The 26,789-nt window shown below is 43.1% G+C and overlaps 2 protein-coding genes across 2 annotated transcripts; both read right to left on the reverse strand.

Moving 5' to 3' along the window:
- Positions 1–669: 669 nt before the first annotated feature.
- On the reverse strand, positions 670–7,323 carry LOC144375644 (transmembrane 4 L6 family member 5-like). The gene is made up of 4 exons (XM_078041093.1): positions 7,153–7,323; positions 1,979–2,002; positions 1,077–1,276; positions 670–853 (listed from the first exon to the last, which is right to left on the reverse strand). Exons 1-4 carry the CDS (start codon positions 7,321–7,323, stop codon positions 670–672), a joined length of 579 nt encoding a protein of 192 aa, XP_077897219.1.
- A 6,152-nt stretch (positions 7,324–13,475) lies between these two features.
- On the reverse strand, positions 13,476–24,212 carry LOC120884546 (transmembrane 4 L6 family member 5). Its single transcript, XM_078041270.1, has 5 exons — positions 24,122–24,212; positions 16,167–16,220; positions 15,029–15,165; positions 14,600–14,806; positions 13,476–14,016 (listed from the first exon to the last, which is right to left on the reverse strand). Exons 2-5 carry the CDS (start codon positions 16,197–16,199, stop codon positions 13,875–13,877), a joined length of 519 nt encoding a protein of 172 aa, XP_077897396.1. The 5' UTR covers positions 16,200–16,220; positions 24,122–24,212; the 3' UTR covers positions 13,476–13,874.
- Positions 24,213–26,789: the final 2,577 nt, after the last annotated feature.

The following is a 26,789-nucleotide window of genomic DNA, read 5'->3' on the forward strand; positions in this document are numbered from 1 at the left end:
CCTTTCTCCCTATCTGTTCCTCAGATGTGAGCAGTTTTTTTTCCATCTTACACATCTCCAGGGACAGGCAACTTAAAACAAAAGTGAAGCAAAACAAAAGAAGAATCTTAAAATGGCTACCCATCCTCTCGCCCTGTCCTCAGGGGCGAGCAGTTTACCTTATCACTTACCCTCAGTCATTCCCCATGAGCCACCAAATGCCGCAGTCTGGCTGGGCACAATTCAGGAGCCACTTGTCAAAAGAAACGAACTTTATTTTTAGAACACACACACCATACCACACAACTCCTCAGGAAAAACCTTCAGAGCCCAACTGCCACCACCGGCTTCCCACAAGCCTCTCCACCTCCCCCACTCCTCCTGCTCTTGAGGCCAGTTGGCTGGGTCCCATGGGCGGAGCCAAAAAAGTACCCCAATGAGCAGCTCCGTGGTCTGAAAGGTCAGGGAAACAGCCCAATGAGCATCACCGCAGAGGATCCAATCAGTTGGCAGCTAGAAGTTTGCTGGGGCTGCTGTGAGCCAATCATCAGCTGGCAGCTGGAAGTTTGCTGGCAGCTGGAAGTTTGCTGGCAGCTGGAAGTTTGCTGGGGCCCCTTCCGCTGTGGCTCTCAACAAAAGAGAAAAAGAAAAACATGTCCCTTTTCAAAATAAGCCTCAGAGCAAGGAGACCTATCGTCTAATCCTGAAGTTCTCAAGTTTTAAATTAATAATGTTGACTAGGTGTACACCACACATCACCATTTCCAGGCAGGAGGCAATGACCAGCAAGAAGAAGAGCGTCACATTCCAGGACACCACTTTGAATGGCTCCTCACACAAATTCCAGGAAGCATCATTCTTCAAATAAGCACCTCTGTGGACAGGTAGGGTCCAGTGAGTGAAGGAGGTCAGGCGGCGCCCTACCCCCACCCACAGTCCCCTCCACTCACAGGATGAAGATTTCAAAGGTTAGTTAGACCCACGTGGAGGGAATTCTCCTGAAGCTCAGTGGCACCCAGAGTCCCGGCCCACGTGGGAAGAGCATGGGAGTCATGGGATGCAGAGAATGGGGGTCACTAATAGATGCTAAGCCTTACTCGGTTTCTTGGAAGTGATAGTCCCACTCGCGGTTTATGGAGCATTTGGGTCCAATTCTGAGGCCAACTCCTGACACAGAGAGGCAGTAGATGGCACCAAGCATTCCGAAGACTGAGCACCAGCAGGAACATGTAATCTGGACCAGGTGTGGAAGGTGGGCTGAATAGGGCTGCCCCCTCCCATGGTGGCCCGACCACGCCTAGCTCTGCCCCCCACCCCCCAACATGGCCAAGTGACTCTGGAGCCAGGTTAAATAGAGATTATCAGGGCTGGGGAAGCCCTCCCGAAACAGTGTGCTTGAAAATACATTTTCCTATAAACCCAGGGCTTAGACTACTTTAGGCAAAACTAAATTAGTCGGTGGGTTTCATGGCAGTTAGGTACTCTGTAGAGGCTTTTTTGGCTCTGGGAAAGACTAATTTAGAGACTGACTCCTCAATCAATCTCTCTCTCTCTCTCTCTCTCTCTCTCTCTCTCTCTCTCTCTCTCTCTCTCTCTCTCTCTTTGTGGAGTGGAGCCTCATTGGGGATTTAACCCCGGGGTTCTCTACCAGTGAGACTGATCCACAGCTACTTCTATTTAAAAAAATACATTTAGTAGTTGTTGATGGATCTGTATTTTATTTATTTATTTTCTCATTTATTTATTTGTGAAAATACACGGTCTCACACATGCCAGGCAAAGCCCTACCTGAACCACAGCCCCAGCCTCATCCACAGCCCTTTTGATTTCTTATTAATGAGAGAGGATCCTGCAAAATGGCTGAGGCTGGCCTTGAACTTGAGAAGCTCCTACCTCAACCTCCAGAGTCACTGGGATCACAAGGGTATGCACTATGCCCTGCTGAATCTCTTTTTAATTTGGATCTCACCCAGTTGGGATGTTCAATTACTACCAGAACAGCTACGATTCCTGGACACAGCACCTGTAAGACAAGAGTCACTGTAATAATGTGAATCTGGCACCAAACCCAGATTCTCAAGGTCTTTACCTCCTCTGGAAGTTGCCTATGATGTCCTCAGTCTTTTGGGCCTCTCCTGGAGCATGAATGGGCAATACCTTACTTTATCATTATTTATGTGCTTACCTTATCTCTGTCCATATTTTAGCTTCCTTGAGGATTGGGTTCAATATTAAATATTGCTTATAAATTTTGGCTCATGGTATAGGTACCTTTCTGATTGGGAATCAGGAGGACTTGAGTTGAGGCCAGGGCCACATTACTTCACACTCACTGAACTAATTGGTTTCTCTGGGTCTCAGTTTGTCCTAGGTAAAACTGGTTTGTAAAACCTACCTCATATAGTTGTTCTTAGGAGTTAATGGTAACTAGGGGGCTAGGTGTCAAGACTGCTTTAGAGTAAATGCTCCTTAGCTATAAATGCCTTCAGCAGTGGGAAGAGGTAGTGGTGGTGGAAGGTCTGGTAAGCTAAGATATGGTTGAGTATGCTCACAAATGCTGTGATGTGGAGTATGGGATTTCCTAAGATCCAGCCCCTAATCGTTTTTTCTTCCTGTGATATTTTTCACGGGAATATCACTTCTCCCAGGGAATCAGTAATTCCACTGCCAATAGTTACATGAACATGCCTAGAGAAAAAAATCTAACTGCCTGAAGAAGATGTCCACTCAAAGTCTTGGTTTTAGCTCAGATTCAGCCTGTATCGGAAGTGACGTCATAATATTTTCCAAATGCATCTTCCTTTGATTTCCTCACCCTTTTAATTGAAAAATAGCATCTACAAGGTCACCTAGGCTAGAAAACTTTAATCCTTTTGCTCCTTGCCAAAGTCAAGTCTTCTTGACTTTTGCTTCAATGAATCTATCAGTCCTTTCTCCTTCTTCTCTCGTTCAATTCCTAATCATGTTCCATGAGGAAGATGTTCTTGGCTTCCTTACTAAGTCCTGTTAGTTCTTGCCCCATGCCACCCACACTTCATTATTCATGCCCCCACCAGATTAACCTTGGTGTTGCCAGGGTGGGATGGGGCACACCTGTGAGCCCAGAGATCCAGGAGATTGGGACGGGAGGATGCAAGTCCAAGGACAGCCTTGGAAACACATCTCAAAATAAAAAAATAAAGGGCTAGAGCTGTAGCTCAGTGGGAAAATGTTGCTGGATTCAATTGGGGGTGGGGGTGAGGGTGGGACAATTTTCTCTCTTTTTTTGGATTGCCTTGGTACTGGGTATTGAACCCAAGAGTACTTAAACCCTGAGCCACATCCACAGCCCTTTTTTATATTTGTATTTAGACACAGGGTCTCAATGAGTTGCTTATGGCCTCCCTATGTTGTTGAGGCTGGATTTGAACTTGTGATCCTTCTACCTAAGCCTCCCGAGCCACTGGCAATCCAGGTATGCCCCGCAGAGCCTTCTGAAAGGAGGGTTTCCAAATCCCTTTGAGGCTCCTCACTCTGCCTCCAGCCTTGTCATTGTCTTCATAGCCCAGGCCAGGTTCTTTGTTCATCTCCCATCCCTGGAATTCCATGGCCATTTTGATCCTTCCCTCCCTGTTGATCTTGTCTGGCTTATACTATACAAGGCAGGATTTTGTTCTCTTCCAGGGAAGGGGCTGAGAGTTTTAGTTCTGTTATATCATCCCCAGCAACCGCAGAGAAACACCTGATGAGTGGAACCAAATTTGCAGGAGCACTCTCGCTCCCCTCCTCCTGTGTCAGGGCAGATCCAGGGCCAGTGCTGACCCCATTGCTTAACTTATGTGGTGAGGTCACTTACTGGGAGGATCCATAATCCACAGATACCTAGAATAGCCTTCTGGATTTACTAGTGTGTGTGTGTTGAGTTGGTGAAGATCTCATCCAGGGTCTTGCCATTCTAGGCAAGTGCTCTACCACTGAGTTACACCCCCAAACCACATTTACCAATTTCAAATGACCTGCTTCCTCCATAATTTTACTTTTGGTCAAAGTATTACCTTCCTTCTGTGGTGTAAGCTTTTTGTCTTCTTTCCTACTATCTAATTGTCCTCATGAAAAGAGAACTGCCATCTTAAATTCAGGAGACAATATTGTTTATATCTCAAATCTCCTCATTTTTCTCTATCACCATGGCCACTGGCTATTTCAAGATACTGTCTTCCCTTCATGACATTAATCTCATCTTTCTGCATTTATGGCCGACCTCCTACTATCCATTCTCCACACAAATGCTAGAGGGATCTACTTCAATCCAGTGGGATGTGGAGCATCTAGAACTCTCACACTGTGCTGATAGGAATGAATTGATACAAAAACTCCAGCAAACTATTTGCCAGTATTAGCACTGAATATTTGCAAACCTGAAAAGTCAGCAGTGTTACTCCTCTCTAAGAGTAACAATGGAAATAATCACATATGTTCACCTAAGGCACCTACAGGAAGGATGATAGCAACATATTTTGCAATAAACCCAAACTGGGAACTATTCAAATGTCCACCAACAGTAGAATATTTAAATTGAAGTATAGTCACATGATGGAATGCATAAGAAATAAAAAAGTAGAGCTACACAAAGTAACATGGGTGGCTATCACAAATATAATGTTATGCTAAGGAAGCCAGACACAAAAGAACACATAGTGTATAATTTCAATTTATGTAGAATACTAAAGAGACCAAAGCAGGTTCTGGGGTTAGAAGATAGAATAATGGCTAACCTTGTTGTTTTGGGGTAGTACCTGGTGATGGGATGTCTGGGATTTTGGTAATATGATCTGTGTCTTTTTGTTCATTTGTTGTATGAATTGGGGTTTTGCTGTTTCACCCAGGTCAATTGGAACTCCTAGTGTCAACCTTAAGATCCTCCTGCCTCTGCTTCCTGAGGAGCTGGGACTATAGGGGCACGAATGAATTGGTTTTGGAAGTGGGTGTTGGGTAGATGGGTATGTTCACTTTGTAAAACTACATTGAGCTGGGGCTAGGGATATAACTTAGTAGCAGGTCATGTGCTTAGCATTCACATGACCCTGAGTTTAATCCCATGCAGACACACACACACACACACACACACACACACACACACACACACACACAAGCATAAAAGAAAAATCCCCAAGCTAATTGCCGCAGATGCTGTTTCCTTCCTTCCTTCCTTCCTTCCTTCCTTCCTTCCTTCCTTCCTTCCTTCCTTCCTTCCTTCCTTCCTTCCTTCCTTCCTTCCTTCCTTCCTTTCTTTCTTTCTTTTTCTTTCTTTCTTTCTTTCATACTAGGAATTGAACAACCAACAGAGGGCACTCTGCCCCTCAGTTACATCTTTAGCATGAACTCTCTTCCCCACCACCCCTCGTCTATAAATATGGTCTAATTTTCCCAGGTTGACCTCAATCAAACTCACAATTTTCTTATCTCTCCCTGTCTCTCTTGGAAGTACTGTCAATTGAACTCAGGGGTATTTTCTACCAAGCCATATCCCAGGTCTTTTAATTATTTATTGCCCGGGATTTTCTCAAATTGGTGATTCTCTTGTCTCAGCCTCCTGAATTCCTGGGATTACAGACATGCACTACCATGTCTGGCTGGCTTGTGCGCTCACTTTCTCTCTCTCTCTCTCTCTCTCTCTCTCTCTCTCTCTCTCTCTCTCTCTCTCTCTCTCTCTCTCTCGCTTGCAATAGTGCTGGGGATCCATCCCAACATCTTGCAAATTCTAGGTATGTGCCCTACCCATGAGCTCTACCTCCAGCCCTATTTATTTTATTTTTGGTGATACCCACTCCTGTCTGAAATCATCCTTATTTATTTGGTGACTGTTAACCAACTTCCTGTTAGGTAAAGGCACTGGTCTAGGCACCAGGCACACCGCAACCAAACAAAAACAGGCAGTCCTTGCTCTCGTGGGGCTTCTAGTCTTGCTTCCTCATAATATTTACCTCCACAAAGGAACACAGGTTTCCAGAGGAGCAGGAACCTTGTTGTGTCTCTGTGGCTTAATGTGGCATTTTCTGAGAGTGACTCAAGTTGTGGAGGAGAAGGAAGATAGCTTTGAGTGAGAATGTTGGGAGCACAGGCTTGAGGATCGCCAGTGAAGAAGATTAGTTAGACTGGGTGAAGGAGAGGGGCATAGTTTAAGCTGGAGAAGGGACATGATGTGACACTGGGGAGTGTGTTCATGTGGGAGGAGTGTGACGTCTCTGAGAGAGTTGAGATCAGAGAGATGGAGTAGAGTCCAACAGCCATGAATCTTTGTAAAAGATGGGAAGTAGAAGGCAAGAAGGAGTTGTTGTTAAAGGAGAGATATCCCCATTTATCTAATAGAGATGTGACCTGGAAGAGGAACATGTGAGACCTCTTCTAGAGAATATTTTGTCAGCTGTCCTGAAAAGAGGGGAACTCTGCTGGGTAGATCTCTCAACTTTGCCCCACAAAAATATTACACTAGTTGACCATCTAAAACTTCCCCTAAATGTGGAAAGAGAGGAGGAGATCAGGAAATCTGTGTCCCTCCTTCTCCACTTCTCTCAGCAGATCCTCATCTCCAGGAAACCTTGGGGGCAATTTCTCTGCCCTAGTGACTTGCTTCTGAGTTTGTCCTTAGCACCCAGCACAGAGTGGGCATCCAGAATGTGGGCTGAGAGAGAGTGGATGTGGAGGAGGGAGGGGCAACTCTAAGCTGAGAGGCAGCTTGACTGATGGGTGACATCACTGCCTGGCTCCAGGCCTTTTTGATGCACCCCCCCCATGCTTATCATTCCTTTTTCCTGATAACCACCCACACCACCAGTTTCTCCTTTTGCTTGACCCTTGTAGTGAGGGGTCCCCAACATCTGCTTAGCTGGAGAGGAACAGAGGGTCAGGTAGGACATATTTTGACCCACAATAAAAGCTCTTTAGAAACTTGAGTCTCCCCTCCCTGCCTTCCCCTCCCCTTGAAACATTCAGCTCAGGTCACTGGGGGCTCCTCTAGGGCTGTCTACAGAGTGCTGAGTGTACAGGGGAGGATTGGCACATTCCTTGTCCCCACCAAGCACTTGCTACCCTTCTTGAGCTCCATCCTTTTCCCTCTCCTCTCCCTTTACATCCAGAACCCCTTATGGTTGTGCCCACACCCCTGGTCACTGGCCTGGGCTCTAGACTCCTCACCATCAATCCCCCGCCGATGAAGCCAGGCATGAGCAAGACATGCAAGCTGAGTTGGTCACTGCTCCAGGTCTTCCCATCAGGAACCAGTAGGAAGGCATTGGCCACAATGCAAACTAGGGAAAGGGTAATTAGGGAGAGTCCCACACAGCAGGCACGGTTCCATGGGTTCATGGTGAGGCAGTGAGTGAAAGTGAGCCTGAGGTCCCTGGGTCCAGAGGAAAACAGGCTGGAGCATGAGTAAAGGTCGGAGAAAAGATGTGGTAGAAACTGGCAGGATCATGATGATAAGGGAGAGAGGCCCTATCACCAGCTGCAGCTTGTGAGGAGTAGGGGTGGATGCTGATGGAGCAGTTGCTGGAGTTAGTCACACACTGGAAGTTGCCTGGTGCCTGTGTCTTCTTTTTCTGCACCCAGGTGTTTGTAGTCTTTCTTTGATTCCTTACCTGTTTGAACATATCTCCAAGCCATTATATGTCTCTAAGTCACAATTGCTTCATCTCTATAAAGGGTAGAGTGGTACCCCTTGCCTCCTGAACTGGTTGTAAGGATTCCTTAGGGCAGGAGAATATTTGATAAACTAGGCAGCTCAAAAACTGTGTACAGTGGCCTCATAATTTCCCTTTGTCACATGGAAAGCGTTCCTCCCAGAAAGAAATAAAGAAGATGACAGTAGGCTTCAGTTGTCAGTTTATTTCATATATATATATGAATGAGACTGGGTATTGAACCCAGGAGTACTTAACCAATGAATATCTCCAGTCCTTTTTTGTATTTAAGACAGGGTCTAACTGAGTTACTTAGAGCATCACTAAGTTGCTGAAGCTGGCTTTGAATTCATGATCCTCTTGCCTCAGAGTCGCAAGATCTGGGGTTACAAGCATGTGCCACCATACCTGGCTTCATTTTATATTCTTAATATCTGTTTATTGATCCTCTCTCCTTTAGTGACTACCACCTATTTCTCAGAGTAGACTTGAGCCTGAGGCCTGATTTTTAGAACATTGCATTATTTGGCCTCAACCTTTGATTCAGTGATGACTGTACAATCCAAGGCAGTTCCATGAAGATTCATTTTAAAATTTATTTATTTGTGTTCTTTTTTTTTTCACCATCTGGATATGAAAGAAATTCTTTTTTTTTTTTTTCGTACCAAGGATTGAACTCAGGGGCACTCAACCACTGAGGCACATCCCAAGCACCCAACCGCCTTTTTTAAAAAATAATTTTTAGTTGTAAATGGGTCTTTTTATTTTAATTAATTAATATGAGGTGCTGAGAATCAAACCCTGGGCCTTACACATGACAAGCAAGTGCTCTACTACTGAGTCACAACTCCAACCCTTCCCCAGCCCTATTTTGTATTTTAATTTGAGACAGGGTCTCATTGAATTGATTAGCACCTCCCTAAATTGCTGAGGCTGGCTTTAAATTCACAATCCTCCTGTCAGCCTCTGAGCCCAGTTAACTAGCCTATCTTAATGGGGGGGTAAAAGATAAAAGCTGCCAGTCACAAGGAATGGGGAAATAGGTACTGTGAAATAAAATTATAACCTTGGGACAAAATAGTTTCCCCCTTTTAAAGATCTCACTGGATTCTCTATTTGGCCAGAAAACACTTCTGGGTGCAGCCCTACCTATTGCCCCCAAATCTAAAATACATGAATTCAAGCACCTATGTCTTGGCTCTGCTGATTTCTGCAAAGAGAGGTCCCTATGAATCTTTGTATGGGCAATGTGATTTTTATTGGACAGAATGCCCCAGATACATGCACATATAATGACAGAATCTCTGGATACAATTGACAGTGGGGAACTCACTTAAAGTTGATGACATTATGATGATGACAATATAAACTGGTCAAATAACAATAACCTGTGTTCCTACCCCTTGAGCTCAAACTGGAAGGGAAAAAGATTTAAGGCACAGTTTTTAAAAAATATGCCAGACTGTCTGATTTCTCTCTTGGGATAAAATCAATGACCAATGTTATTTTAATCAAGAATTTTTTAGGAGGAAATAACTTCCCCCAGGGGGATAGGATAACACCTTAACATAGAGACATTAATGGGGATTCTGGGAATCCATTCTCTTCTGGCCAGTTGTTTAAAATATGAATCAAGTCAGCTTTTCCAGATCTCCTACTCTGCCTATCCTGCCTGTTAAAAAAAAAAATCTCACTCTGATGAGTAAAATTTGTACAAGTCTTGAGACTTATAAAAAAACTGTGATGTCCATTACCTTTAGGTTTTTTCATTGTTAGAGAAACGGATAACTTAAAATTTTGACCAGGCTTGATTTTTCATGAATAACCTGAATACATGTGACAGAAATAAAATACATCTGAAACGAAATATGTTTGTCTGAATCTTATCTAAATGCTCTGTAAAACTTTATAAAATGAAAGTTCATATAGGTTTGACCAATAAGTGCTCTCTTATATATTGCATCTGGCATAAAAGGGCCACACTGCCATTTGAGGAACTGGCTTCCATCTGTCTGCTTTAACTAGTTCTGATCATTAACACTGTTCCCTAAATATATAAGAGATTTAAGGCTATTCTTTTGATTTTTTGCTAGTACTGCTAAACTCTGCAAACCTGTAATGATCCATGAATTCTGAATTTTAATGTGAAAAATTAAACTTAGTTAATACAAAGGACATCTGTGTAATGGTGATGCTAACTATTAGTTCTTTGTATATTAAGTATACTCATTTCTTCTAGTATAGAAATTTTAAAATATAAAGCTTGGAAAAGCACTTTACCAAGCTTATGTTCCCCAAACTAAAATTGTCTAAAATGGTAACTAACCTGAGATAAGGCTCTGCCTCCCACCTTATTCCATGTTAGAGTGGCTCCAAAATAGGCTAGACTTTAGCTCATTTAAAATTGGTGTTCAAAAGATTGATTTTTGTTGTAAAGTTACTGTGATCTCAAAGAGGGAATATAATATATAACTAAGTAAAGGTTCAAGATTATAAAAGTCATTTTTCATGGTTCATAGCTATTGCACAAACTGATATGTTTTTGCCCTGTGAATTTCATTTTGTATTTTCCTTATAAACTTTATAAAGTTTGCTCGTTAATGTTTTGCAGAGGCACTGCTTCTAAAAGAAAAAAAAATGGGTTAATTTGAGAGAATAAGCCATCACTTACAGGACAAAGAGTATATAATGCTGACTTCCATTACAGATGCTAACCCAATTAAATGAAAGGGTAACTGTAAAATTGCAGATATTAAAGTTAATACCTGGGGCTGGGGATGTGGCTCAAGTGGTAGCGAGCTCGCCTGGCATGCGTGCGGCCCGGGTTCGATCCTCAGCACCACATACCAACAAAGATGCTGTGTCCGCCGAGAACTAAAAAATAAATATTAAAAATTCTCTCTCTCTCTCTCTCTCTCTCTCTCTCTCTCTCTCTCTCTCTCTCTCTCCTCTCTCACTAAAAAAAAAAAAAGTTATAACCTGTTACTCCCTCCATAAGCTGATAAAACTGGCTTGCTGGGTGTTTAAAATCAGAAACTTGGAGACCAAAGTCAAGGAAGTGAAAGGGTCAAGGAAAAATCAGCCAATATTTGGCCCTTGCCCTCCAAGTTCAGCCAGCACCCAGAGAATGATGGAATCCCTCTGAAATTCTGGTGAGTCACCTGATCTGCCAATCAGAAAGATTGAAGGGACCCAAGAGAACAGAAAGCAAACTGGTGGTACATATTATGCAAAGAGGAGGGTCACTGGAGAATGAAATGCCTAAAACTTCCAAAAGAAGTCACATGTGTGGTCATCAAGGCCCTGATCTGACCCATCCTGGCACATGGCACCACTCATAGAGGAAACCTAAAGGAGCCAGGAGGCTTCACACATGTCCCCAAGAGTCATCTCTGAGGAGTCTTGGCTGACTGTTCAGACTAGATAGGAACAAGGTCAGTTTTGACCAACTTGGTCTTAAACACCCGGCAGGAGAGGATAGCCTCAGCACAGTCCTACGAGGACATTAAAAAGGAAAAACATTTTTTTTATGTCACTTAAGATGTACACTTGTGTCAGCCCTAACAAAAGTAAGTAAAGCTGGAGGCTGTAAAGAAAGGGTACTTGATGAGAGTGCCTGACATTTAACTATCACAAAGGACTTCTAGAGACACAAGCTTGTCCTGCATTCCAGACACTGGCAAATAAATTGTTTTCATATTAATTATTTACCAAAAAAGTAATGCTTTGCTCTCTTGTTTATTGTTGTCCTAGCATAAACCTTGTCTAGTCACTTGTCAACTGCTACCATGGACCTTTGGACTGCTGTAGTTCATGCCCCATCTGACAGAAAACAAGGATTTGGGGTCACTTCCCCCCAACATCACCCTCAGCATGAAGTAACTTGGAGATGTCCCTGCCCACTTTTCCATAGAAATGGAAGGTAGAAATTGACAGTGGGAAATTCAACAGTGGTCCCTTCACCTTCTGAATGTAGCCCTTATTGCTCTAAGACATTATTATTATTATTATTATTATTATTATTATTAGTAGTAGTAGTAGTAGTAGTAGTAGTAGTCCTGGTATTGAACCCAGGGCCTTGTGCATGCAAGGCAAGCACTCTACCAACTGAGCCATATCCCCAGCCCCCAAGGCTTATTTTTTAAATATTTTTTCTCTCTTCTTCCCTCTCCCCCTCCCTAACAAAATTGGGGAGACAGTGTTACTTTTTCTTCCTCTGGTTAACTCTGCTTGAACACATTCACTACAAGAGGGAGATGCCTGCTAAGCATCTGAGAAGTGAATATCTCCCAAATTAGGAAGTGAATCTTAATATGCCATTCTGGGCCCTGGAATGTAACCCTTGAAGTTCCTTTAAAAGACCCCTGCTCCTCTCGATCGGGAGAGTCACAGTCTTTGGGACAGGAGTACTAGCAAAGCAGTAAACCTTATTTTTCCTTTTTCTCAAAACTGTGTCCTCATCATTGTATTTGTATTAATTGACATTGGGGATAGGGACCAAACTTTCAGTTATAAGAGTGCCCAAACTGAGAAATGTTATGAATGAAAGCAATAAAAAAAAATGCCATGAAGCAATAGAAACCACAAACAATCAGAAGGTGCAGCAAGAGATATGAGTAGAGAGCAGTCATTCAGAAACTGGCACATGGCCTCAGGAGGAAGGAGCCTGAGGACAGGGAAGCAGAGATGGAGAATCTGGGTCCTGAGGGGTGGGGGTGGGAGGTAAAAATGATGAGAGGTAGAGCAGAGTCACTAGCAATAATGTTGAACGACTAGAGCAACTGTCATGTCCTGATAGTAAGACTTCCCAATGTAGACCTGAAGAGGCGATTCAGCCCTTGGTCCTAGTGAACTATGTAGCAGGTTAAGAGCAGGCCACTTATGTCTTTAAGTTGATCACCAGTGAATCTGAAAGATGGTTCCCCTCCTCCTCCTCCTCCTCCTCCTCCTCCTCCTCCTCCTCCTCCTCCTCTTCGTCTTCTTCTTCTTCTTTTGAGCTGAGCATTGAACCTAGGGCTATTTAACCACTGAGCCATATCCTCAGACCATTTTTTAATTTGTGACAGGGTCTTGCTAAGTTGCTTAGCATCTCACCAAGTTGCCAAGGCTGGTTTCAAACTTGCAATCCTCCTGCCTCTGCCTCCCTCCCAAGTTGCAGGAATTATAGGCATGTGGTACTTTTTTGAGGACAAAAGTCCTTAAATACAGGGTCTTTTGCATACTTGGCAAGCCCCCTCCCACTGAGCCATGTCCCCAGCCCAAGAAGTTACTTCTTTTGAAAATAAGAGAGAATAATGGTGGTATTATTATACCAATACTTGTGGTACCCATTAAATTATTTTTATGCAACTCTGTATGGATGAAATAATATTAATAATGTTTGAAAACATTATAGGTGTTCTGAAATGTTTCTTCAAAGCAAGAGAAGAATACGTCAACCCAAAGACTGAAAGAAAGAGAGAGATCTCTGAAGAAATATTTACTGTGGGATTTGGAAGAATTTTTCAGGAAGGTTTTCAGTGACATCACTAGCATTCTGCAAGTAAAAGCCAGAAAGAATGGCTGAGATGAAAAGGTGCTAATAAAGTAGGCATGGTGGTGTGCACTGCATACCAGTTACTTGGGAGGCTGTGGTAGGAAGATCATCAGTTGAATGCCATCTTGGCAATTTAGTGAGACTTTGCCTCAAAATTAAACAAAACTCGATGGGGGTGTAGTAGTTCAATGATGCTGTAGAGCACTTACAGAGCCTGTGTGAAGCCCTGGCTTCAATAATTTCAAATATTTTTTTAAAGAGAGAGAGAGAGAGAGAGAGAGAGAGAGAGAGAGAGAGAGAGAGAATTTTTAATATTTATTTTTAAGTTTTTGGCAGACACAACATCCTTGTTTGTATGTAGTACTGAGGATCAAACCTGGGCTGCACGCATGCCAGGCGAGCATGCTACCGCTTGAGACACATCCCCAGCCCAATAATTTCAAATATTGAGTATAAATCAATTATAAATGAATACATTAAAATGTGTTAATCACCAATTGTAATAAGCCCTTGCTTCTTTAAAATTGCCTTTTCCACCCATGGAATGTCCAGTTTTTGAGAGCACATCTACCTTGTTAACCACTGTATTTCCTGGGCAAGTTAGTAGCTCAGTACTGTGACAAAAATAACAAGTAGGGTGTGAGGGCTCCAAACAGGGTCACAGAACACCAAGCTCAGGGGGCCCTCACACACTGTGCTGTTTAGGGTATTCTCCGCTCAGAGAGGGGTAGGGTGGACTCCAAGCTGTTTATTCCAGGGAGGCAGGGATTGGGCAGGCCAGGCTGGGGTCCAGGAGCAAGCAAGAATGACCTGGCAGTCAGTGAAGTCTCAGTGAGCTGAGCCCTGTGGAAATGAGAAAGGAAGTGAGGACTTCGCCAGAAGCAAGCAGGTCCCTCAACAAGTCCACCTTATGCTGTCCCACCTCCTTTTTCCTCTAGTTGTCACTAATAATGTAACTCAAGCTTGACCCATGTCCCCTTTGTCAATTCATGCCAATTTAATAATAAGGACAGTGTTTTGAGAAAAAAGGAAAACTAATTTTATTATTTTGCCAGCAAAGGAGAAACAGGGGAGTCCTGTCCCAGAGGCTGTGATTTTACCCATCTGGGCAAACAGGGCTTTTAAAGAATGTCTTCAAAATCTACATTCTAGGTTGCCCTGAGAGGGAGGTCTCAGGGCATCTGGATATTGTGTTTAGGATTCACTTGTTAATTTGGGAGATAGTCTCTTCCTGGAAACTCTGGCAGACATCTCCCTCCTGTGGAGCACAGATAACTCAAGGCAATCTTATTCCTTGCCCCCAGGTTGGAAGGGGGAGGAAGGAGAGAAAAAGAAAATCATGTCTCTTTTCAAAAATAAGGCTCAGAGCAAGGAGGGCCATATTCTAATCCTGGAGTTCTCAAGTTCTAAATTAATAGGTCTTTACCTCCTCTGGAAGTTGCCTAAGATGTCCTCAGTCTTTTGGATCTCTCCTGGAGCATGAATGGGTTCTACCACCAGGTGTAAGCCACACAGCACTATCTCCAGGCAGGAGGCAACAACCAGCAAGAAGAAGAGCGTCACATTCCAGGGAACCACTTTGAGTGGCTCCTCACACACATTCCAGGAAGCATCATTCTTCAAGTAAGCGCCTCTGTGGACAGGTAGGATTCAGTGAGTGAAGGAGGTCACATGGCACCCTACCCTCACCCGCAGTCCCCTCCACTCACAGAGTGGGATTTTTCAAAGGGTTAGTTAGGCCCACATGGAGAGAATTCTCCTGAAGCTCAGTGGCACCCACATGGGAAGAGCATGGGAGTCATGGGATGCAGAAACTTGGGTGGGGGGGGGGTCACTAACAGATGCTAAGCCTTACGCGGTTTCTTGGAAGTGATAGTCCCACTCGCCATTTATGGAGCATTTGGGTCCAATTCTGAGGCCGACTCCTGACACAGACAGGCAGTAGATGGCACCAAGCATTCCGAAGACTGAGCACCAGCAGGAACGTGGAATCTGGACCCAGTGTGCAAGGTGAGCTGAATAGGGCCGCCCCGTCCCCACTCACAGCCTGACCGCACCTAGCTGTGAGCCTCCCACCATCCCCAGCCCCCTGCCACATGGCCAAGTGACTCTGGAGCCAGGTTAAATAGAGATTCTGGGGGCTGGGGAAGCCATCCCGAAATAGTGTGCTTGAAAATACATTTTCCTATAAACCCAGGGCTTAGAGTTAAGCAAAATTAGGGCCAATAGAGACTCATTATGGTGAGGAATTCTGTGGAGCCTGCTGTGGCTCAGGGAGAGACTAGTTTAGAAACCAAATCCTCAATATCTATCTCTTTCTTTCTCTATCTCTCTCTCTCTCTCTCTCTCTCTCTCTCTCTCTCTCTCTCTCTCTCTCGTGTTAGGCTCACTGGGGATATAACACAGGAGTGCTCTACCACTGAGATTGATCCACAGCACCCCCCCACTTTAAAAATTATTTTTATTAGTTGTTATGGATCTGTATTTTATTTATTTATTTGTGAGAACCCACTGTCTCACACATGCCAGGCAAATACTCTACCAGCTGAGCCTCAGCCCCAGCCCCAACCCAAGCCACATCTCTAGCCTCATCCACACCTCCCTCCCTCCCTCCCCCCTCTTTCTTTCTTTCTTTCTTTCTTTCTTTCTTTCTTTCTTTCTTTCTTTCTTTCTTTCTTTCTTTCTTTCTTTCTTTCTTTCTTTCTTTCTTCTTTACTTATAGATGGACACAATACCTTTATATAATTTATTTATTTCTATGTAGTGCTGAGGACTGAACCCAGTGCCTCACAACATGCTAGGTGAGTGCTCTATCACTGAACCACAACCCCAGCCCCGCCTTTTTATTTCTTATTATTAATGAGAGAGGATCCTGCAAAATTGCCCGGGGCTGGCCTCAAACTTGAGAAGCTCCTGCCTCAACTTCCAGAGCCACTGGGATTACAGGGGTATGCACCATGCCCTGCTGAATCTCCTTTTAATTTGGATCTCACCCAGTTGGGATGTTCAACTGCTGCCAGAACCATTCTGAATCCTGGACACAGCACCTGTGAAACAAGAGTCAGTGTAATCGTGTGAATCTGGCAACAAACCCAGATTCTCAAGGTCTTTACCGCCTCTGGAGGTGGCCTAAGATATCCTCAGACTTTTGGACCTCTCCTGGAGCATGAATGGGCTCTAACTTACTTTATCATTATTTATTTTCCTACTAATCTCTGTCCATATTTTAGCTTCCTTGAAGGGTGGGTTCAATATTAAACACTGCCCATACATTTTGGCACATGGTAGATGCCTTTCTGAATGGAAATCAGGAGGACCTGAGTTGAAGGCAAGGGCCACACTACTTCACACTCAAATGAGTTGATTCATTTCTCTGGGTCTCAGTTTGTTATATGTTAAATTGAGTTGTTCTTAGGATTTAATGGAAACTGGTGGGCCCCATATCAAGACGGCTTTAGAGTAAATGCTCCTTAGCTATAAATGCCTTCAGTAGTGGGAAGAGATAGTGGTATTGGGAGGTCTGGTGAGCTAAGATATGGTTGAGTATGCTCACAAATGCTGTGATGTGGAGTGTGGGATTTCCTAAGATCCAGCCCCTGAACTTTTTTTCTTCCTGTGACTTTTCCCACAGGAAGATCACTCCTGCCAGGGAATCAGCTATTCCCCTGACAATATTTACCTGTACATGCCTAAAGAACCAAATCTAACTGCCCGAAGGTTGTGTTCACTCAAATGTCTTGGTTATAGCTCTGATTCAGCCTGTACCAAAAGTGACTTGATAATACTTCCCAAATTCATCTCCCTTTGATTTCTATATCCTTTTAGTTGAAAAAGGTCATCCACCAGGTCACCTAGGCTGGAAAACTTTACTCCTTTTGCACCTTGCCAAACTCAAGTCTTCTTGACTTTTGCTTCAATGGCTCCTGAATCTATCAGTCCTTTCTCCTTCTTCTCCCATTCAATTCCTAATCACGTTCCATGAGGAAGATGTTCTTAGCCTCCCTACTCAGTCCCCTTAGCTCTTGCCCCATGCCACTCCACACTTCACCATTCCTGCCCCCACCAGGTTAACTTTGGTGTTGCCAGGATGGGATAGGGCACACCTGTGAACTCAGAGATCCAGGAGATTGAGACAGGAGGATGCAAGTTCAAGAGCAGCCTTGGCAACATAGAGAGAGCTTATCTCAACAGAAAAAAACTAAGGGCTGGGGTTGTAGCTCAGTGGGAAAATGTGGCTGAGTTCAATTGGGGGTGGGCGGCAGGGGTGGGGAGGATTTTCTTTCTTTTTTTCTTTTTTGTATTGTTTTGGTACTGGGTATTGAACCCAAGAGCACATAACCACTGAGCCATATCCAAATTTCCACCAGCACTCTTCCTTTTCTCCTCCTGTGTTAGGGCAGATTCAGGGCCAATGCTGACCCCACTGTTTACCCTCTCTGGTGAGGTCACTTACTGGGAAGATTTAGGATCCACAAATACCTAGAATTGCCTTCTGGATTTACTTGTGTATGTGTGGGTTGTTTTGGTGGAGATCTAATCCAGGGTCTTTCCATGCTAGGCAAGTGCTCTAACACTGAGTTGCACCCCCAAATCACATTTACCAATTTCGAATCACCCACCTCCTTGAAAATTTTACTTTTGGCCAAATTATTAGCTTCCTTTTGTGGTGTAAACTTTTTTGTCTTCTTCCCTGCCATCTAACTATCTTCATGAAAAGAGAAGTGTCACCATAAATTCAGGAGGCAACACTCTTATAGCTCAAATCTCCTCACTTTTCTCTATCACCATGGCCACTGGGCTATTTGAAGGTACTGTTTTCCCTCCATGATATTAGTCTCATCTCTGTGCATCTATGGCTGACCAGGTCCTACTATCCATTCTCCACACAAGATCCAGAGGGATATTCTTCAATTCAGTGGGGTTTGGAGCAACTAGAACTCACACTGTGCTGATAGGAATTAATGGATTAAAAAAAACTTCAGAAAACTACTTGCCAGTATTAGCACTGAATATTTGCAAATGTTAAGAGTCAGCAGTGTTACTTCTATCTAAGAGCAACAATGAAATAATCACATATGTTCACCTAAGGCACCCACAGGAAGGATGATAGCAACATTATTTGCAAAAAAAAACCCCAAACTGTCCACCAGCAGTAGAATGTTTTAGTTGAAGTGTATTCACATGATGGAATGCATAAGAAATAAAAAAGTAGAGCTACACAAAGTAACATGGATGGTTCTCACAAATACAATATTATGCTAAGGAAGCCAGACACAAAAGAACTCATAGTGTATAATTTCATATTATATAGAATACTAAAGAGACCAAAGTAGTTTCTGGGGTTAGAAGACAGAATAATGGTTAACCTTGTGAGTTTTGGGTAGTACCTAGTGATAGTATATCTGGGATTCTGGTAACATAATCTTTGGGTTTTTTGTTCATTTGTTGTATGAATTGGGGTTTTTCCATTTTACCCAGGTCAACCTGGAATTCTTAGTGTCAGCCTCAAGATCCTCCTGCCTCTGCTTCCTGAGGAGCTGGGACTACAGGGGCACGAATGAATTGGTTTTGGAAGTGGGAGTTGGGTAGATGGGTATGTTCACTTTGTAAAACTACATTGAGCTGGGGCTAGGGATGCAGCTTAGTAGCAGGACATGTTCTTAGCATTCAAATGACCCCGAGTTTAATGTGCGTGTGCGCGCGCACACACACACACACACACACACAAGACCAAAAAACAAAAAGAAAAATCCCCAAACTTCTTGCCCTAAATGCTGTTTATGATAGCTTTATTTATTTATTTATTATGGTACCAGAGATTGAATAACATAGGGCACTCTGCTACTGAGTTACATCCTTAGCATGAACTCTTTTTCTTCTCCCCACATCTCCCCATATTATATGGTCTAATTTTCCCAGGTTGATCTCAATCAAAATCATGATTTTCTTATCTCTCTCTCTATCTCTTTGCACTACTGGCAATTGAACTCGGCGTATTTTTCACCAAGCCCTATCTCAGTCCTTTTAATTATTTATTGCCCAGGTTGTTCTCAAATTTGTGATTCTCCCTGCCTCAGCCTCCTGAGTTCCTGGGATTACAGACATGTGTTACCTGGCTGGCTTGTGTTCGTTCTCTCTCTCTCTCTCTCTCTCTCTCTCTCTCTCTCTCTCTCTCTCTCTCTCTCTCTCTCTCATACAGGGATCAAACCCAACATCTCATAAATTCTAGATACATGCCCTACCAATGAACTCTACTTCCAGCCCTGTTTATTTGTATTTTTGGTGATACCCACTCCTGTCTGAAATCATCTTCATTCATTTGGTGACTATTAACCTATTTCCTGTTAGGTGAAAGCACTAGTCTAGGCACCAGGCACACAGCAACCAACAAAACAGGCAGTCCTTGCTCTCATGGGCTTCTAGTATTGCTTCCTCGTAATATTTACCTCCACAAAGGAACACAAGATTCCAGGGGAGCAGGGACCTTGTGTCTCTGTGGCTTAATGTGGTATTTCCTGAGAGTGACTCAAGTTGTGGAGGAGGAGAAAGATACCTGTCAGAATATTGGGAGCTCCTCCTTGGGGATTGCCAGCGAAGAAGAGTAGCTAGACTGGGTGGAGGAGTGGGGGGATAATTTAAGCTGAGGAAGGGACATGATGTGACACTGGAGAGTGTGTAGGTGTGGGAGGAGTGTTTCATCACAGAGAGAGTTGAGGTCAGAGAGATGGAATAGTATCCAACAGCCATGAATCTGTGTAAGAAATGGGGAGAAGACAAGAAGGAGTTGCTAGTTCAAGGAGAGTTATCCTCATTTATCTAATAGAGATGTAGCCTGGAATAGGGACAAGGTGAGACCTCTTCTAGAGAACGTTCTGTCATCTGTCCTGAAAAGAGGGAAACTCTGCTGGGTAGATCTCTCAACTTTTCCCCACACAAATATGACACTAGGTTGACCATCTAAAACTTCCCCTAAACGGGGAAAGAGAGGAGGAGGAGATACAGGAAATCTGTGTCCCCTCTTCCTCTACTTCTCTCTGCAGGTCCTCATCTCCAGGAAGCCTTTAAGGCAACTTCTCTGCCCTACTGACCTGCTTCTGAGTTTACCCTTAGCACCCAGCACAGAGTGGGCATCCAGAACGTGGGCTGAGAGACAGTGGATGAGGAGGAGGGAAGGACAGAACTGAGCTGATAGATAGAGTGACTGATGAGTGACATCACTGCCTGGCTCCAGACATTTTTGCTGCTTATTATTCTTCTTCCCTGATAACCTCCCACACAACCAGCTGCTCCTTTTGCTTGACCCTTGTAGTGAGGGGTCCCCAAGATCTGCTCAGCTGCAAGGGCAAGGGAGGGTCGGTAGGACATGTTTGACCCAGAAAGGAAGCTTTTTAGAGACTTAAGTCTCCCCTCCCTGCCTTCCCCTTCCCTTAGATATTCATCTCAGGTCCTTGGGGGCTCCTTCCGGGATGTCTACAGAGTGCTGAGTGTGTAGGGGAGGATTGGACACATCCCTTGTCCCCATCAAGCACTTGCCATCCCCTCTGGAACTCTGTCCTTTTCCCTCGCCCCTCCCTTCCCATTCAGAACCCCTCATGGTTGTGCCCACACCCCTGGTCACTGGCCTGTGCTCTAGACTCCTCACCATCAATCCCCCGCCGATGAAGCCAGGCATGAGCAAGACATGCACGCTGAGTTGGTCACTGCTCCAGGTCTTCCCACCGGGAACCAGTAGGAAGGCATTGGCCACAATGCAGACTAGAGAAAGAGTAGTTAGAAAGAGTCCCACACAGCAAGCGCGGTTCCATGGTTTCATGGTGAGACAGTGAATGAAAGTGAGCCTGAGGTCCCTGGGTCCAGAGGAAAACAGGCTGGAGCATGAGTAAAGGTTGGAGAAAAGATGTGGTAGAAACTGGCAGGATCATGATGATAAGGGAGAGAGGCCCTTATCACCAGCTGCAGCTTGTGAGGAGTAGGGGTGGATGCTGATTGGCAGCAGTTGCTGGAGTTAGTCACACACTGGAAGTTGCCTGGTGTCCATGTCTTCTTTTTCTGAACCCAGGTGTTTGTAGTCTTTCTCTGATTCCTTACCTGTTTGAACATATCTCCAAGCCATCTCATGTCTCTAAGTCACAATTGCCTCATCTCTATAAAGGGTAGAGTGGTACCCATTGCCTCCTGAGCTGGTTGTAAGAATTGCTTAAGACAGGAGAATATTTGGTAAACTAGGCAGCTCAAAAACTGTGTACAGTGGCCTCATAATTTCCCTTTGTCACATGGAGGGTGTTCCTTTGAGAAATAAAAAAGATGATAGCAGGCTTCAGTTGTCAGTTTATTTCATATATATATTTAACTAGGTATTGAACCCAGGAGCACTTAACCACTGAATATCTCCAGCCCTTTTTTGTATTTTATTTAAGACAGGGTCTTACTGAGTTACTTAGGGCATCACTAAGTTGCTGAAACTGTCTTTGAATTCATGATCTTCCTACCTCAGACTCCCAAGGTCTGGGATTACAGGCATGTACCATCATGGCTGGCTTCATTTTATATTCTTAATATTTGTTCATTGATCCTCTCTCCTTTAGAGACTACTACCTGTTTCTCAGAGTAGACTTGAGACTGAGGCCTGATTTGTTAGAACATTGCATTATTTGGCCTCAACCTTTGATTTAGTGATGACTGTACAATCCAAGGCAGTTCCATGAAGAATTCATTTTTAAATTTATTTATTTGTGTTCTTGCTTTTTTCACCATTTGGAGGTGAAAGAAATTCTTTTTTTCTTTTTTTTTTTTTGATACCAGGGAATGAAGTCAGGGGCACTCAACCACTGAGGCACATCCCAAGCCCCCACCCCCACTTTTTTAAAAATAATTTTTAGTTATAAATGAGTCTTTTTATTTTAATTAATTAATTAATTTATTTATATGAGGTGCTGAGGATTGAATCCAGAGCCTCACACATGCCAGGCAAGTGCTTTACTACTGAGTCACCACTCCAGCCCTTCCCCAGCCCTATTTTGTATTTTAATTGAAGACAGGGTCTCACTGAATTGATTGGCACCTCCCTAAATTGCTGAGACTGGCTTTAAATTCACAATCCTCCTGTCAGCCTCCTGAGCCACTAGGATTACAGGAGTGCACCACTGTGCCCAGTTAACTAGCCTATCTTAATGGGGGGTAAAAGATAAAAGTTGCCAGGCGCAAGGAATGGGACAATAGGTTACAGTTCTATGAAATAAAATTATAACCTTGGGACAAAATAGTTTCCCCTTTTAAAGATCTCACTGGGGGGCTGGGAATGTGGCTCAGGCGGTAGCGCGCTCGGCTGGCATGTGGGCGGCCCGGGTTCGATCCTCAGTACCACATACCAACAAAGATGTTGTGTCCGCCGAGAACTAAACAATAAATATTAAAAAAAATAATAATAAATAAAGATCTCACTGGATGCTCTATTGGCCAGAAAACACTTCTGGGTGCAGCTCTACCTATTGCCCCCAAATCTAAAATACATGAATTCAAGCACCTATGTCTTGGCTCTGCTGATTTCTGCAAAGAGAGGTCCCTATGAATCTTTGTATGGGCAATGTGATTTTTATTGGACAGAATGCCCCAGATACATACACATATAATGACAGAATCTCTGGGTACAGTTGACAGTGGGGAACTCACTTAAAGTTGATGACATTATGATGATGACAATATAAACTGGTCAAATAACAATAACCTGTGTTCCTACCCCTTGAGCTCAAACTGGAAGGGAAAAAGATTTAAGGCACAGTTTTTAAAAAATATGCCAGACTGTCTGATTTCTCTCTTTGGATAAAAATCAATGATCAATGTTATTTTAATCAAGATTTTTTTTTAGGAGGAAATAACTTCCCCCAGGGGGAGGGGATAACCCCTTAATATAGAGACATTAATGGGGATTCTGGGAATCCATTCTCTTCTGGCCAGTTTAAAATATGAATTGAGTCAACTTTTCTAGATCTCCTACTCTGCCTATCCTGCCTGTTAAAAAAAAATCTCATTCTGATGAGTAAAATTTGTACAAGTCTTGAGAGTTATGAAAAACTGTGATGTCCATTACCTTTAGGTTTTTTCATTGTTAGAGAAACAGATAACTTAAAATTTTGACCAGGCTTGATTTTTCATGAATAACCTGAATATATGTGATAGAAATATAAATACATCTGAAACTAAATATGATTGCTGAATCTTATCTAAATGTTCTGTAAAACTTTATAAAATGAAAGTTCATATAGGTTTGACCAATAAGTGCTCTCTTATATATTGCATCTGGCATAAAAGGGCCACACTGCCATTTGAGGAACTGGCTTCCATCTGTCTGCTTTAACTAGTTCTGATCATTTACACTGTTCCTTAAATATATAAGAGATTTAAGGCTATTCTTTTGATTTTTTGCTAGTACTGCTAAACTCTGCAAACCTGTAATGATCCATGAATTCTTAATTTTACTGTGAAAAATTAAACTTAATTAATACAAAGGACATCTGTGTAATGGTGATGCTAACTATTAGTTCTTTGTATATTAAGTATACTCATTTCTTCTAGTATAGAAATTTTAAAATATAAAGCTTGGAAAAGCACTTTACCAAGCTTATGTTCCCCAAACTAAAATTGTCTAAAATGGTAACTTTAAACTTAAAATAATAACAAATTTAATTGGAGATTTATTTATGTCATTTAATGTTCTGTAACTGGACCAGTTATCAATAAGTGTATGTGAAATTTTGTTACTTTTTACACTGGGGTAGAAATTTAAATGTATTTTTAAAAGAGAAAGAGAGCCTGATCTTTAGTGGACATTGTAAAACATGAAAACATCTTGGCACTTTCCCACAGAAAAGGGTTAAAATCTCTAAGCTTTTCTTTGATTAATATTTCAGATGTTATGATGTATTATGTTATTTGTGAAGAGTCCCCTTACCTGAAATAAGGCTCTGCCTCCCACCTTATTCCATGTTAGAGTGGCTCCAAAATAGGCTAGACTTCAGCTCATTTAAAATTGTGTTCAAAAGATTGATTTTTGTTGTAAAGTTACTGTGATCTCAAAGAGGGAATATAATATATAACTAAGTAAAGGTTCAAGATTATAAAAGTCATTTTTTATGGTTCATAGCTATTGCACAAACTGAGTATGTTTTTGCTCTGTTAATTTCATTTTGTATTTTCCTTGTAAACTTTATAAAGGTTGCTCGTTAATGTTTTACAGAGGCACTGCTTCTAAAAGAAAAAGAAATTGGGTTAATTTGAGAGAATAAGCCATCACCTACAGGACAAAGAGTATATAATGCTGACTTCCAGTACAGATGCTAATCCAATTAAATGAAAGGGTAACTGTAAAATTACAGATATTAAAGTTATAACCCGTTACTCCCACTGTAAGCTGATAAAACAGGCTTGCTGGGTGTTTAAAATCAGAAACCTGGAGACCAAAGTCAAGGAAGTGAAAGGGCCAAGAAAAAATCAGCCAATATTTGGCCCTTGCCCTCCAAGTTCAGCCAGCACCCAGAGAATGATGGAATCCCTCTGAAATTCTGGTGAGTCACCTGATCTGCCAATCAGAAAGATTGAAGGGACCCAAGAGAACAGAAAGCAAACTGATGGTGCATATTATGCAAAGGGGAGGGTCACTGGAGAATGAAATGCCTAAAACTTCCAAAAGAAGTCACATGTGTGGTCATCAAGGCCCTGATCTGACCCATCCTGGCACATGGCACCACTCATAGAGGAAACCTAAAGGAGCCAGGAGGCTTCACACATGTCCCCAAGAGTCATCTCTGAGGAGTCTTGGCTGACTCTTCAGACTAGATAGGAACAAGATCAGTTTTGACCAACTTGGTCTTAAACACCTGGCAGGAGAGGATAGCCTGGGCACAGTCCTACATGGACATTAAAAAGGAAAACCATTTTTTTTAATGTCACTTAAAATGTCACTTGTGTCAGCCCTAACAAAAGTAAGTAAAGCTGGAGGCTGTAAAGAAAGGGTACTTAAGGAGAGTGCCTGATATTGAGCTATCACAAAGGACTTGTAGAGACACAAGCTTGTCCTGCATTCCAGACACTGGCAAATAAATTGTTTTCATATTAATTGTTTACCAAAAAAGTAATGCTTTGCTCTCTTGTTTACTATTGTCCTAGCATAAACCTTGTCTAGTCACTTGTCAATTGCTACCATGGACCTTTGGACTGCTGTTGTTCATGCCCCATCTGACAGAAAACAAAGATTTGGGGTCACTTCCCCCCAACATCACCCTCAGCATGAAGTACCTTGGAGATGTCCCTGCCCACTTTTCCATAGAAATGGAAGGTAGAAATTGACAGTGGGAAATTTAACAGTGGTCCCTTCACCTTCTGAATGTAGCCCTTATTGCTCTAAGACATTATTATTATTAGTAGTAGTAGTAGTAGTAGTAGTGGTAGTAGTAGTCCTAGTATTGAACCCAGGGTCTTATGCATGCAAACCAAGCACTCTACCAACTGAGCCATATCCCCAGTCTCCAAGGCTTATTTTTTAAATATTTTTTTCTCTCTTCTTCCCTCTCCCCCTCCCTAACAAAATTGGGGAGAGAGTGTTATCTTTTCTTCTTAACTGCGCTTGAACACACTCATCACAAGAGGGAGATGCCTGCTAAGCCTCTGGGAAGTGAATATCTCCCAAATTAGGAAGTGAATCCTAATATGCCATCCTGGGCCCTGGAATGTAACCCTTGAAGTTCCTTTAAAAGCCCCTTGTTCCTCTCGATTGGGAGAGTCACAGTCTTTGGGACAAGAGCCCCAGTGTTTCTCCTCTGCTAGCAAAGCAGTAAACCTTATTTTTCCTTTTTCTCAAAACTGTGTCCTCATCATTGTATTGGTATTAATTGACATTGGGGATAGGGACTAAACTTTCAGTTATAAGAGTGCCCAAACTGAGAAATGTATGAATGAAAGCAGTAAAAAAAAAAAAATGCCATGAGGCAATAGAAACCACAAATAATCAGAAGGTGCAGCAAGAGATATGAGTAGAGAGCAGTCATTCAGAAACTGGCACATGGCATCAGGAGGAAGGAGCCTGAGGACAGGGAAGCAGAGATGGAGAATCTGGGTCCTGAGGGGTGGGGGTGGGAGGTAAAAATGATGAGAGGTAGAGCAGAATCACTAGCAATAATGTTGAACTACCAGAGCAACTGTCATGTCCTGATAGTAAGACTTCCCAATGTAGACCTGAAGAGGCGATTCAGCCCTTGGTCCTAGTGAACTCTCCTCCTCCTCCTCCTCCTCCTCCTCCTCCTCCTCCTCCTCCTCCTCCTCCTCCTTCGCTGAGCATCGAACTTAGGACTATTTAACTACTGAGCCACATCCTCAGACCATCTTTTATTTTTGTGACAGGGTCTTGCTTGCTAAGTTGCTTAGCATCTCACCAAGTTGCCGAGGCGGTTTCAAACTTGCAATCCTTCTGCCTCAGCCTCCCTCCCAAGTTGCAGGAATTATAGGCACACACCACTGCACCTGGCAACGTGGTACTTTTTGAGGACAAAAGTCCTTAAATACAGGGTCTTTTGCATACTTGGCAAGCCCCCTCCCACTGAGCCATGTCCCCAGCCCAAGAAGTT

This window comes from Ictidomys tridecemlineatus, chromosome 3 (genome assembly GCF_052094955.1).
Source record: "Ictidomys tridecemlineatus isolate mIctTri1 chromosome 3, mIctTri1.hap1, whole genome shotgun sequence".
NCBI lineage: Eukaryota > Metazoa > Chordata > Mammalia > Rodentia > Sciuridae > Ictidomys > Ictidomys tridecemlineatus.